The 14,377-nt window shown below is 54.1% G+C and overlaps 1 protein-coding gene across 1 annotated transcript; it reads left to right on the plus strand.

Annotated features, from left to right (window-relative positions):
* The first annotated feature begins 589 nt into the window (after positions 1-589).
* On the plus strand, positions 590-12,901 carry WNT8B (Wnt family member 8B). Its single transcript, XM_077821651.1, has 5 exons — positions 590-619; positions 2,965-3,103; positions 4,991-5,116; positions 10,385-10,527; positions 12,344-12,901. The coding sequence occupies exons 1-5, from the start codon at positions 605-607 to the stop codon at positions 12,899-12,901; spliced, it is 981 nt and encodes a 326-aa protein (XP_077677777.1). The 5' UTR covers positions 590-604.
* The last annotated feature ends 1,476 nt before the right edge of the window (positions 12,902-14,377 follow it).

Genomic DNA, 14,377 nt, shown 5'->3' on the forward strand with positions numbered 1-14,377 from the left:
GGAGCTAGATGTGCGCTACCTTCTGGTTTGGCTAGGTGGCGCTGGTGCGCATGGGACCAGATCCTAAGTATGCTGGGGCAGTGTCCAGGGGTTGTGCAGTGGGGATGGATGGCTGGTCCCAGGGCAGGGGCTGGGCTCTGTTATGCACAGGAGGGTCATTCCCACCGAGGCCAGCTGGCCAAATGCCTGCAAATGGAAATCAAATGACTGGTAAAAGACTGGCCGTGCAAGAAAGAGGGGGGTGGGATGGGAGGGCAGGAGTTGCCCCAGGGTGGGGGTGCGGTGATAAGGGGAGGGGGGCACTGCCCTAGAGTGGGGGCAATTATGAGGAGGGGGAGGAGGGTCCTGCCCCAGGCTGTGAAGAGGAGCGAGGGGGTCACAGCCCAGGATGGGCCAGCAGCGAGCAGGTGATTTCCCGATGTGGAGGGGCTCTTAGGAGGGGGAAGGGGCTTCTCTGCCCCAGGGGGAGGGGCTGGAAGGCCAATGCTGCTCCAAGCTGGTGAGGGCACTGCAGAATTCCTGGCATTCCCGTGGTCGGCACTGCGCTGATTCCTCACCACTGAGGGCCTGTTCTCTCTCTTCCAGGTCAGTGAATAATTTCCTGATGACCGGCCCGAAGGTAAGAGAAATCCCTTTGATCTGCGCTTCGGATTCCAGTCAGTCCTCAGGGGCAACTCGTTCCTTTCCTCCACCTCCAGCCGCCTTGCTGGCCTCCCCACACAGCATGCCAGCCAGAGGGAACTTGGGGGAGGGTCGGGAGGAGATAAGGCTGCTTGTCCGGTGCCCATCACTGTGCTCTGGCCTGCGATCGGTTCTGCTCACCGGGAACACGGGCGTCTGTCTGGGGGGCTGGATCCCAGAGCTGTGCCCATGGACACCAGGCTCTGGGGCCTCTAGCTCCCATGTAACCCAGGTTAGCTGGCTGTTCCCACAGGCCCCCCACTGCCCGGCCGCAGAGACAGGGTCCATTTGTCAACTGTTACAATGCCAGGCTCCCCCCCTGGAGAGCTAAGGGACATCAGGCACAGTCCCACCATGGGGGAGGGGTGGGGTCACCCGTCCTCAGGTGGGGCAGTCCCTTAGGCCTGGGATGAAGGATGTTGCAATCTGGCCTGTAAGGACATGGGTCCTGGTGACACTAGAGTTACAGCCTGCTGACCCACGGCATCACAACAGCATGACGTGAGGGCTTTGCCTTGAGCACAAGGCTCAGCGGGTGGCCCCGGAAGCAGTGTAGGGATGGGGAGAGGTGGATGAGGGTGGAGAAGATGATTCCTTTAGGCCAGACCTCTGCCCGGGCAACCAGTGGGCGTTTGCACCAAGCAGGTATAAAAAGGTCACATCCGAGCTCTCCACTCACTCACACAGGGGGTAGCGTTTCACATTCCCTTTGCACGGATGTAAATGAGGCTAGGGAGAATCAGGCCTTTGACACCAGCGTGAGCGGAGCCATCCCAGTCCGTATCCCTCATGTGAAGTATGGCAGTGTGGTCATTTACACCTCTGCCACGCGCTGAATGTCTGCATTTTGACACCACTTTGCACGTCGCAAGTTACAATACCTAGCTCTTTTCGTCTGCAGATCTCGAAGCACGTTACAAAGGAGGTCGGTATCATGATCCCTCATTTTACATGGAGGGAAACTGAGGCACAGGGAGGGGGATCTGGCTTGCCAAGATCATATAGCACCCTGCTGGGAATAGAAGCCAGGTCTTCTGAGTCCCAGTGCTGTGCTCTATCCACTAGGCCCCATGGCACTAATGACTGCACATTAGGTCAGCCTGTCTTTATGGATATGTCTACACTGCCACGTAAACCCAAGGTTCAGATGTTAACCCCTCCTTCCATCCACACACAAATCGTGCTAACCCAGGCCTCAGACCAAGGATCCAAGTCTGAGTCAAGCCGGGACCCAGGGTTCAAGCCCTAATGCCGTGCAGCATAGATTCAGCCCCACTGAACTTGTGCTCTAGGAGTCTGCCAAAACTATCCCACAGACTGACTTCCTTTGTGCTCTGGGCAGTCAAGTTTTCCAACACTGCACCATGAACAGTGGGCTAGAGTGGCCACATCTGGGGAGGGCGCTAGGATGTCTGGGATATGGGTGGTTGACTTGGGCCCGCATAATATAGTGTAGACAATGGAGCCCCAGCTTGGAACCCAGGTTTCAACAGTTGCTAACCTGGGGCTACAAAGGAGTGTAGACACTCGAGCCCTAGGTTAGCAAACCCAGGGGCTGCTAACTCGAGTTCTGCTAACGCTGGGCTTCCATCGCAGAGCAGCCAGATCCTGTCGGACAGATCCTCAGCTGGGGGACATTAGTGTCGCTCCATGGACTAGACATCAGCTGAGGATCCAGCTGTTCTGTCAGAGCAGAGCCAACGCTGTCTGGTCCCTCTGCTTCTGAGGATCCCTGATCCCAGGGGAGATGGGAAAGTTAGTTCGTCATCAGTGCCTTTAGGCTGTGTTTCAGTAACACTGGATGTGTCCATTGGGGGCAAACCCCATTCTGTGCTGGTCTGGAGAGGGCAAGAGCTGTCCTCTCTGGGGCTGGCCTACCGGTTCTTCCTGCCGCTTAGCTCCTCCCACATAACCCCCAAAGCTGAAATACAGACAACACCCAGCACCACACACTGTCAGCACCCAGTCACGCCACCAGCTGCTTAGCCTTACGACTCCCTGGGAGGCGAGTCAGGGTGATCATCCTCTTGCTACCCCTGGAGGCACCAGGCACTGGCCCAAGGCCCCACTCATCTGGGAGTAGCATGGTGCAGTTCCTGGCTCCTGATCCTTTGTTCAGAGGGCGCCGCCTCCCGGTGAATATCCAGGTGCGAAACGGAGCTGTGGTTCCCAGGTGCTGCTGGGCTGTGCCGGAGCCCTGCCCGTGGGGGGCACACCTGTGCCAGGTGGTGCAGCCGCCCGAGGACACGTGGCCCTTTGTGACCCACTGCCCTCCCCGTGCAGGCGTATCTCATCTACTCCAGCAGCGTGGCGGCCGGGGCCCAGAGCGGCATTGAGGAGTGCAAATTCCAGTTCGCATGGGACCGCTGGAACTGCCCCGAGAGAGCGCTGCAGCTCTCCAGCCATGGCGGGCTGCGCAGTGGTAAGGAAAGCATTGGCTATAGCTCATGGGACCCCCTCGCCCCAGGTTAGAGCCCACAGGCCCCTGCTTGTCTTGAGGATTTCTTCGTCTCTCCCACTAGGACCTCCCTCCCTTTTCTCTCGGGGAACATCCTTCCCAAGCCCTTTCCCCCATGGCTGGCTCTGTCCTCTCTGCTCTCCCCATGGCTTGCCCTGGCATTGCTCTAGGGTGGTGTGTCCGGACCACGGCTGGCACAGTGGCATGGGGACATGGCAAACATCACCACAGCAGGGCTGTGTGCCTGCTGAGCCCCCACTTGGGCAAGGATGGGGTTGGGTTCAACAGACACACACACAGCTGGGGGAGGTTTCTACCTTCAGTGCCTGCCACCCTCTGTGAGGAGGAACTGAGACAAATCAGCTGAAAGCCCCTGTGGGAAGAGATGGCTAGAGCCAGCCCTGGCCTCTGCCCTTGGGACACGCGCAGGGATGGGGAGGTGGCTGGGTGAGTGGATACAGAGACTCAGAACAGGGCTGTGGGAGCTGGCTAAAGAGAAGCTCCTTCATGGCTCTGCTCTGGTGATCAGGCCGACAGGGGGGGCTTCCCCAGCGCAGCTTCCAGGGGGCTGAGGTCCAATCGCTGCCCAGTGCGGCTCTCCTGCCTCAGCACCGCTGCAGGGTAGGCGGGCGGGTTGCTGGGGCCTGCCAGAGCCTCCCATGGTGGGCAGGGAAATGGATCCCCCACTCCACCAGCAACCAGCAGGAAATGCCTTTGCCCCAGACCTGACTCTTATAGATACCCACAAAAAGAAAAGGAGGACTTGTGGCACCTTAGAGACTAAAATTTATTTGAGCATAAGCTTTCGTGAGCTACAGCTCACTTCATCGGATGCATTCAGTGGAAAATACAGTGGGGAGATTTATATACGCAGAGAAACCTCATGTCTCTGTGTATATAAATCTCCCCACTGTATTTTCCACTGAATACATCCGATGAAGTGAGCTGTAGCTCACGAAAGCTTATGCTCAAATAAATTTTAGTCTCTAAGGTGCCACAAGTCCTCCTTTTCTTTTTGCGGATACAGACTAACATGGCTGCTACTCTGAAACCTGTCATAGATACCCACGTGGCTGCCAGGCCCCAGGGGACTGGGAATGGGCTACAGTAGAGCTGGCTCCTGGGGATTGGCACTAGGCTCACGGTCCAGACCCTGGGGGATCGGCAGCGGTCTAGAGAGCCAGAGCGTGGGGGTGGGGGTGTGGAAAATTGGCAATGAGCTAGCAGGCCTTTCTCTAGCTTGCCAGCTGAAATCCTGCCCCAGCTGGTCCTGGAGATGAACCACATGTTGTTATCACCTGGGGCCCCCAGGGAAATTAGTTGATCATTTCAGCCCAGGTCCTAGTGCCCTGGTGCCAGCATCATAGTGGGCCCTGACTGGTCACCCTTTGCCATTGGTCCTAGCAGAGGCCATGACTCTGCACGGAAACAACCCTAGCGGTAAGTCCCTCCAGCTCAAAGCAGAGGCATACTGGCAGGGCCATACGGGTGAGGCTCGCCCTGCTGGTCCCCATGCTGTGCCCTGTCCTGCAGTGCCCATGCTATGCCCTGTCTGGGGACAAATGGCAGAGCTGCCGATCCCAGCACATTTCCCCAGCACGACATCAACTGACGTTATTGTCTACAGTGGGATAGCCCTGGCAGGGCAGCATTTTGCCTTTTACTCTCCAAAGGGCCCCAGACAGGGAGGAAAAGAAACCAGGTTAACCCAATCCACATAGCCTCATCTCAGAGCCACAGCGACCTGCGTTTGGAATATTCTCTTCCCCTATGGCAGCAGCTGGCTCTGCTCCACACAGCCCATAGTGAAACCTTTAGCGCTTTCCCTCCCCGTGTGTTTGTGCCTGGCAGCAAACCGAGAGACAGCCTTTGTCCATGCCATCAGCTCGGCGGGCGTCATGTACACGCTGACACGGAACTGCAGCCTTGGGGACTTCGACAACTGCGGCTGTGATGACTCCCGCAACGGGCAGCTCGGTAAGAAGCAGATCAGCTGCAATTTGTGCGTCTCACCCCCTGGGTGTCTCTCCACTTCTCCCCTAGAGCCTGGAGAAACAGCTTCTTCCCTTGGTCCCCAGTGGCAAAAAGGCTCCAGAAAGAAAGTGTTCCAGGGCTGCACCCTCACCTGGTGCAAGCTGGCATAGTTCTATGGAAGTCAATGGAGCCAAGTCAGTTCAGACCAGCCGAGGAGCTAGCCCTGAATTTATAGCTTTGTCCAACCCTTCCTTAATTTTCTTAACTCCCCCAAAAGAAAAATAAAATAAACACACACACAACCAGACCTGATTTTCCCCTCACATACACTGGTGTAAATCAGGAATAACTTCATTGAAGCCAATGGAGCAAGACCAGTGTAAAAATGAGGAGAGAATCAAGTTCCACAAGTCTAACCAGTCACAAACTCTCAGACCACTCACAAACCAGACACAGACACCTCACACACTCACCATGGTGGCTCAGTCATTGCCAGTTTGGCTTCATTGGCCAATAGATTTAAAAGTGGCCACAGATTTTTAAGTATGTTGGGTTGGTGCTGGTGGGGTGGTAGGACGACCAGCCTTCAGGACCACTGACATCTGAAAATTGACGTACTCAAAATTCAATGGCCACTTTTGAAACTTTTGGCCAAAGTGGCTTGCCAGAAATCACTCAGCATGTCAGAGAAGGGTAGGATATTAATGCTTAAAGCAGAAATTTATTATTAGGGCTGGTTAAAAAAATTTACCCTGAAAATGTTTTTTTGACGGAGAATTGGGTCATTGACAAAATTTGTTTTTTGCAAAGAAAAAGTGTCTGCTTTCCATGGAAAAGTTCAACTTTTTGTTGAAAAAATTGAATGCCTGAAAACTTAAAAAATCCTTTCAATTTTCAACCGAAAACCAAAATATGTCTAGTCTAAATGCCACCACAGTACCTCATGGGAGTTGTAATTTGGAAGCATCATGTTCCCATTCTTCTCTATGGACCAGGGTCCTCAGATAAACTTCATCTCCCATGATGAACCACGCCATGTGACTACCATGATACATGGCTTCCCCTTATCGACAGGGGAAAGTACTGCATCATGGGAGATGTAGTCCCACGAGGGAGTCCAGACCATGGAGGAGAATGGGCATGTGAAGCCCCTGAACTACAGTTCCCATGAGGCACTGCAGCAGCATTTCAGAATAAAATATTTCAGTTTTTGATTTTTTGCTCAGAAAACTCAAAATTTTCCATGGGAAAAATTCTGACCAGCTCTAGTTATCCTCCCCACACAAGGTTAGATGTATTTCTCTCCTTTTATTCTGGACTTTCTCACTCCTGCAGTCACACCATCTCCCTCTGTACATTGCAACTCAACCCTGTTACAAGCACCTTGGATCAATATGGATTCTTCAACCTCCATGTTATTTGCTGCATTAATTGTGACCGTTATTTTGCACTTTGTGGCATTATTTAGAAAGCGCAGTGGGAAAACCCTGCAGGAGAGTCACTCACAGAGGGCTCATGGGAGAGCATCACAGTGGAAGCCAAGCAGTTCCATAGGGAGCCCGTGCTCTATGGATTAACCCTTAGGAAGACACCAGGGTTAACCTCAGAGATTTTGGGGGGATCACACCAGCGAGACTAATGCACCATTCCACACTGAGTTGAGAGGAGCCCATGTTTGCTGAGTGCCCCGGTTGGTCACCAGCCTGGCAGCTGATGGGAATCCTTTCCATTCATTAAGAACCTTCCAGCCAAAACAGTTTCAAAATGCCATGCAAACCATAGGGCTGCTGATCACCCGATGCCGAGTGGCCACAAATCTGAGCCCATAGTCAGAAACTATGGAACTTTCCGCAAGAGGCACCTTCACTTCCACACCCGACTCCGGCCTCCCAGCGTGTGCATCCAGGAGGCTGTGGAAGCATGACTCTGCACTGCATAAAACACATGGTCCTGTGGTTATTAGTGCTCTCAGGGACTCCAGCTCACAGTGGCTTGTTTACAAGCACAACAGAGTTTTTTCAAGTGGGGCTCTCTCCAGCTCCCACACCCCCGCTATCCAAAAGGCTCTGCAGGCCAATTGTGGGCTCAGTGGCACCTGTGCAAGCTGATCGTCTTCAGAGGGTTTGCCCGGCTCTAGCTGAATGGAGTTTAGTAATCAAGCCCCAGCGGGGATTGACTCCAGCTCCCTCCCTCTTAGATGTGCTGGCTGTGCAGGGCTGATGGGAGTCACGCTCAGTCATTCTACTCACTGAAGTCAGCAGATGCAATCCCAAACACACAGAGGGAGCAGACTGGCTGAGTCAGGAGGCATTTCTGCATCCTTTGCAGAGCAGGATGTCTCAGTACATGGGGTTTGTACTGTTTATTCTAGTGCATTTTGTTTTTAAAAAGTCAAAAACAGTTAAAAGGCAGTAGATAGTCACACCCCTCTCAATAGTTTCTCTTTACTGATTGTTTAGTGGGGTGTCTCCAGACTCTATGCACCACACGTAGAGCCCATTTACTGGTAATGTGATCAGTCCTAGGTGGGGTTCAGACACAGCTAACCCTGGGACAACCAGATCTGTGAATAACTCCTGCTTATTATTGTAATGAGCTGGCAAAGGAGGGAGGGATAGCTCAGTGGTTTGAGCATTGGCTTGCTAAACGCAGGGGTGTGAGCTCAATCCTTGAGGGGGCCATTCAGGGATTTGGGGCAAAAATTGGGGATTGGTCCTGCTTTGAGCAGGGGGTTGGACTAGATGACCTCCTGAGGTCCCTTCCAACCCCGAGATTCTATAATTACTGTGCACTATTGGCCCTGCTGGGTGGACTCAGAGCTGCTTGATTGTATGTCATAGCCCCAGTACCACTCATGGAGATTCTCTGTAACTTCAGGTGAGAGTAGAAGGTTGTGCTTTTGGAGCTGGGCGTTGGAGTTACTACAAGGAGAAGAGAGGAGGAGGGATGCTCTCAACTAGAGGAGTTGAGTCACTGCCGGAGCAGCTCTTCGCAGTGGTTGTGGTATTGCTGGCCAGGTTCCTGTGGCGCCTTCTGCTGATGGTTGCTCTAGCCCCATCCTCTGCTCTGGGTTCCAGCCCAGGGACCCTGCAGTAAGCAGCTATCTCTGCTCCTTCAGACAGGCTGCTATTTGCCTGGGCCGCTTCTTACCATCAAGCCGCACGTGCCAGTTCTCTGCCACCTGTGCTTAACACTGCCTCTCCTCTGGTTCCTGGGCCTCTGGCTTCTCTCTCAGCTCCTTCCTTCTCTCCTGGAAGGCTGCCTCCAAGTACTGCCTCTGTGCACCTGGCCACCTTTCCAGGGCCCACCATAGGATTAATTCCATCCCTGTGGCCTTCTTCAATCAGCCTTCCCAGGAAGAGGGCGCTCCTGTCTCCTGAGGACCTCCCCTGGATCATACCTTTTGCTAGTTTCCACTGGCTGCTTTTATGAAGACACCCCAGCTCCTCCCCAGCTGGGTCTAATATCAAATCCAGCCTGACACCCCCTCTAGGTGCAGCAAGGTGGCCTGATGGCTCTCCTGCTCCTGAGAACCCCTGTGTGGGGTAGACACCCCATTGCAGACTCGGAGAGGGGAAAAGGGAAGAAGCAGAGAGGGGGCTGAAGGAAGTGAAATGAGGGGCTGGAGTAGCAACGGCCCCAACGGGAAGCTAATTACCCAACTGCGTGAGGCTGAATGAGACAGTAAGGCACTGAATGAGGAATAATACGGACAAGTTTAGTTACTGCATAAAATCCCTAGTGTGTCCTTGCTTTTTGTGCCCCAGGCATTGGTGGGAGAGATGCTGTAGTACTGAGGGGAGCCTGGATGCCTATTGTTTGTATCACAGCCACAATTCATAGTAGGACGTGGTGCTCTGTACTGAGGGAGCCTGACGCCTCTGCTCTGACCACCTAGCTGTGCGTTCGGGCTGTGCTCTCCCCTGCGGGACTCCCGACCCCAACCATTCTGAGGAGATATGGGCCTGTCAAGGCTAGGGTTTGGAAAGTGTCCGCTCCCGCATTAACAGCCTAGTGTAGACCCGGCAGCATAGGCGCTGACTTTTGGTTTTGCCAGTCGGTGCTTTTTAAAAGGTGTGTGTGTGCTGGGGTTTGGGGCGGAGGCTATTTTCAGCATATTTATACACTTCTTTTGTATTCTAGTTACTGAATGTGTCTATCATTGGTATCTTTACTATTTTAATAATGATTCAGTTGTTATGACCTACATAATTACATTATCATGAATTACAGTCTATTGAAATCATTGCAATCACCTACAAGCTGTCTTCACTAAATGTTCCAGGTTAAAGGCATTATGTCTCTCTGTAGCTTTCTGGATGAAACTGTCAGCAATCTTATTTATATCTAGGTTCCCTGGTATTGTCTTGATGCACGTTAAGGATAGCTACATTATTCAGTTGCGTCTGTCCCATTGATGAGTGGAGATAATTTTTAAGTCTTTTAAGCTGGAGAATGAGTTCAGGATGATACCGGCACAGTGAGAAGGATTATTATAAATTTGCAGTGTTCTGGAAACATAGTGCTTACAGAGTACTGAAAATGAGCCCAAGATCTCTTTCTTGAGTGGTAACAGCTAATTTAGGTTCCATAATTTTGTATGTATAGATGGGATTTTATTTTGCCATATGCATTACTTTGCATTAATTATTGAATTTCATCTGCCATTGTGTTGCCCAGTCACCCAGTTTTGAGAGCTCCCTTTGTAACTCTTCGCAGTCTGCTTTGGACTTAACTATCATGAGTAATTTTGTACCATCTGCAAACTTTTCATCTCACTCTGTACCCCTTTTTTGCAGATCATTTATGAATATGTTGAACAGAACAAGTCCCAGTGCAAGCCCTTCGGGGACCCCACTATTTAATTCTCTTAACTGGGCCAGTTGTAAAGATTTAACACATGTTAAAGGCACGTGGTGACATCTACATTAGGCTGTTTACGTATGTTAGCTAATACCTTCCAATTCCCGAGCTAGACAAGGCCAGCGCAACCTCCGGTGCTCGTGGCTGTTTTCCCGAGGGAGATCTCTTTCCATCTCACTTAGCGTCCAAACCTGGATGAAAATGGCGTCAGGCTGTGAGAGGAGAGAATCTGTGGGCATCAGGCTGTGGGCTGGCTATGCCCCAGAGGTGGCACCCCAGCTGCTCCCCATCCCCTGGCAGAGCCATCTCACCCAGGGACCAATGCCATGCTTTATCTCCCAGGGCCAGGCAGGCAGGGGCTGCCATGTGGAAGGCCCCTGGAACTGCCCATCTCGTGTCTCTCCACAGGGGGACAAGGCTGGCTGTGGGGTGGCTGCAGCGACAACGTGGGCTTTGGGGAGGCCATTTCCAAGCAGTTTGTGGATGCCCTGGAGACGGGACAGGATGCCAGAGCAGCCATGAACCTGCACAACAACGAAGCTGGCCGGAAGGTGAGCCCCCTTCTCTCCAACAGGCCCGTGGGAAGCGAGGGTTTTCCCCAGGCCCTCTGGTACCCGGTCTCTCACTGTGATAGTGATCAGCTGCCCTGGAGAAAGGCAGAAGAATGGATAGCAGGGCTGGGCCTGCAGAGCCAGGAGGGCATGGAGAGATGGCAGCTTTGGGGGGTCTGGGCGTGCAGCTGGAAATAGCCCCTGCTCAGCTGTCGGACGCTAGTGCTCAAGGTAGCTGCACCTCTGTTGAGCTCTAGTGTTTTCCCAGGGTGTGCGGGGCCTTGCACCAGTGAAGTTCAGTCTCACTGGTGATCGCTGGCCACTGATAGCTGGGACGGCGTGCGCAATGGTTCTGCAGGTCTAAAGAGCCAGTCTCCCCTGCAGCAAAGGCTCAACATCCGCCCTGGCCGATGAGCGGCTCGTGTGCCTCTGAGTTATATACTAAGCCACGTTATTGCACTTTTTTGTCCCTGAAGGTGCCAGTGCAACCCAGGTCTTCCCTAGGCAACTCCCAGCTCCCTTGGGTAGCGTCTCTCTCCCTGCCCTGGCCTTGTCTAGCCTGGGAAAACACACGGCGTGAAATCCCGGACCCACTGACATCAATAGCAAACTTCCCATTGGCTTCAGGCAGGTCAGATTGCCTCTGCTGTGTTTGGCACTAGGGCCCCACCACGTCTCGACTAAGATGAGGTTGAGCCAGCATTTTTTGCCCTTAATATGGTGGACAGCCGTGCTTCAAAAAGGTGTTGACGGCTGGTAGGAAACCCCAAGGACAGCTCCCCCACACCCGGCTGACATGTTTTTAACCCCGACTCGCCTGTGTCTACACTGGGTGCTGCGAGGTGGCGAGCATCAGGCTCGTTAAAATGCACACAGCAACAGGTTTTCTAACAGGATGAGTTTCCCCCCTGGGGCCTCCGGGCACTCCCCAGAGGGTGAGAGAGTTCAGGCACTGGCTCACAACCATCTATTGGGACATGGCGCTGACAGCCCTGGAGGAAGGGGAAGAAGGGTGCCGATTAGGGACCTGATCCTGGCACTTCGTCTGCATGGGCACACCCATGTGCCTGCATGGCGCCGTGGTGTAGTCAGTGGATGAAGTTACAGGATTAGGGCCTAGTGTAGCTGCGGACACAGAAGATCATCCCCTACTCCAGAGAAGCTCTACTGAGGAAAGCTGAAGGGGGAGTTTCCTTTCTGGAAGGAGCAGCAAAGTGTAGGAGCCATGTCTTCTGCGTTTCAGAAGGATTATCAAGTAATTGAGGTCCAGCCTTTAACCAGAGGAGAGGGAAGGGAGTTAACAAACGCTGATCCATTCAGCTTGGCTCTTTTCCTTGAAATGTAAATCTGCCCTGTCATGTTTGCAACCCAAACACAGCAGCCTGGTGCAGCGCTAGCAGGCAAACGGCCTTGCTAGCTGTAGAGGGAACCTGGCGCAGGCTAGCCTCACCAGCTGCACTGCAGGAAGTGGCGAATTGCCACCATAAAACGTGCAGCAGCGACAGCGCCAGTTGCATTCTGCATTTGGTTTTGCAAATCCTTTCGGTCTTAATCCTCTGCTGGCCGGCTGGGGAGGGTTTGCGGTGTACGTGCACACACACTGCAGATCACTCCATTCAGACACTGGGTGGAGACACGGGTAAATGTGTTTGTGTGGGGTTTGCTCCATATTTTTATCTCGACAACGCTCCTTTCACTAGAAAATGGCGAGCTCTCCTGGCAGCTGCCTCTGGGCGCAGTGGCTCCGGGGACGGTAATGCACCAGCACGCCAGAGCGTCCTGGCTGATGGGCCATTACATCCTCTCTGTCTCCTAGGCGGTGAAGGGGACCATGAAGCGGACCTGCAAGTGCCACGGTGTGTCGGGCAGCTGCACAACCCAGACCTGCTGGCTGCAGCTGCCCGAGTTCCGGGAGGTGGGCACGTACCTGAAGGAGAAGTACCACAAGGCCCTGAAAGTGGATCTGTTGCAAGGGGTGGGTAACAGTGCGGCCAGTCGGGGGGCCATCGCCGAGACCTTCAGCTCCATCTCCAAGAAGGAGCTGGTCCACTTGGAAGACTCCCCTGACTACTGCCTGGAGAACAAGACCCTGGGGCTGCTGGGGACCGAGGGCCGGGAGTGCCTCAAGCGGGGCAAGGCCCTGAGTCGGTGGGAGAAGCGGAGCTGCCGGCGGCTGTGCGGGGACTGCGGGCTGGCCGTGGAGGAGAGGCGGGCCGAGATGGTGTCCAGCTGCAACTGCAAGTTCCACTGGTGCTGCGCTGTGCGGTGCGAGCAGTGCCGAAAGCGGGTCACCAAGTACTTCTGCGTCCGCAAGGAGAAGCGGGAACGGAGCGGGGGCGGCGGGGCCACTCGCAAGCTCAAGAGGAAACCCTAACGTCATCTTGGTGCCTCGTCTCCTGTCCCCTGGCAGCGTTCCCTCCTGGCTCTGTTCTGTTCCCCAGCACAGCCCCAAGGAAGGCATCGGCTCTTGGGCACTGTCCAGCCAGTGCATGAAACAGTGCCTCTGGTGACGATGGCAGGCCACAGGCTGCTGACGGCAGGGCCTTGTCTGCACTGGGAAGTGGCCCTCACTTCCAGCAATCTGTGGCCCACACCCCCAGCCCAGACAAAGCCAGCTGGGATTTGCACACCTAAATCCAGAGCCACACCCCTCTGACCCACCGTGTGGCGGGGGTGACTCTGGATTTACACTAGCAACACCAAGAACTAGCTAGTTAACACCAGATGGAAACACTGCTGTTCCAGTCGGTGTCCCGGGGCAAACACAGGGTTGGTATCGGGGAGCCTGAGCGCCCAAAGCTCGCCAGGTATGTGCACCAGACTACTAGATAGAGAGAGTGGCAATCAAAGCTGGGCCTGGGGAACAGTCCTGCAAACCTTGAGCCAATCAAGCCGCCAGTGCTGGATTTGGACAGCAGCACCGCAGGCTCGGAAACTGCGGGCCTTGTTTAATATTCCCTGTGCGTGGCTCCCAACGGTCAGAGGCATTTTAAAAAAAATCACTGCCTCTTCCATGTGGGGTGAAGGGAGAGAGAAGGGGTGCAACCATCCCCGGGTGAGAGAGCCCTCTGACGAGAGACCTTCCCACCCCTGCTCCGCCCCTCCCCCTTTGCTCAGCTCTGCCATTCCTTACAGTGCACCGCAGTGTAAGTAAGCGCCTTAGCGGGGTGAGATTCCAGGGTGCCATTTGACCTGCCTAATCAGCCGCTGTCTGACTGCGTCCAGCCAGGGATCCCATGATTCGTGCTCTCATGCTCACACTCGCGTCAGGGCTCCCCGCCACGCTGGGAGCATTCCTCCCCCCTAAGGCTCTCACATGCTGCCCCAGGGAGGCTCCTCGACTGCTGCTCTCCAGCCCCGCCGCGCCTTCCCAAGGCTCTTCAAAGGAGGGTTTGAGCAGACGAGCGCTCCCCCTCCCCACCCCCCCGCATTTGCCAAGCACTCTTACGCCTCACACTAACTACTAAACCCTCCCCCCTAGGCTGAGAACACCGGTGGTAACTATTTAATGATGGTGTAAATAGGACAGTTGAGCACTTTGATGTTTAATTTATTGCACAGTGACTGTGATGTATACATAACAGTTTGCCTTGACACTGATTGTACATATGCTCCGGGCAAAGTGCGCCTTGTAAAGAGTTGGCTGATATGTCTCTGGTCCTAGCCAGGGGGTGAGGTGCGCTGAGTCAGCCGTGCAACGTGGGAGTTCACTGCCCCGGCACTGTGACTGAACGCTTTCCCGCAGGGCTGTGCCTTTGTCACCTGTTCTGCTGCAGTGGCCGCTGTTTGAAATCTCTTGTAGACTGATCAGGAGCCAGCCTAGCTAAATTACTGGCCAGTAGCTCTCTCC

The sequence above is a fragment of the Eretmochelys imbricata genome, chromosome 7 (genome assembly GCF_965152235.1).
Source record: "Eretmochelys imbricata isolate rEreImb1 chromosome 7, rEreImb1.hap1, whole genome shotgun sequence".
Taxonomy (NCBI): Eukaryota; Metazoa; Chordata; order Testudines; family Cheloniidae; genus Eretmochelys; species Eretmochelys imbricata.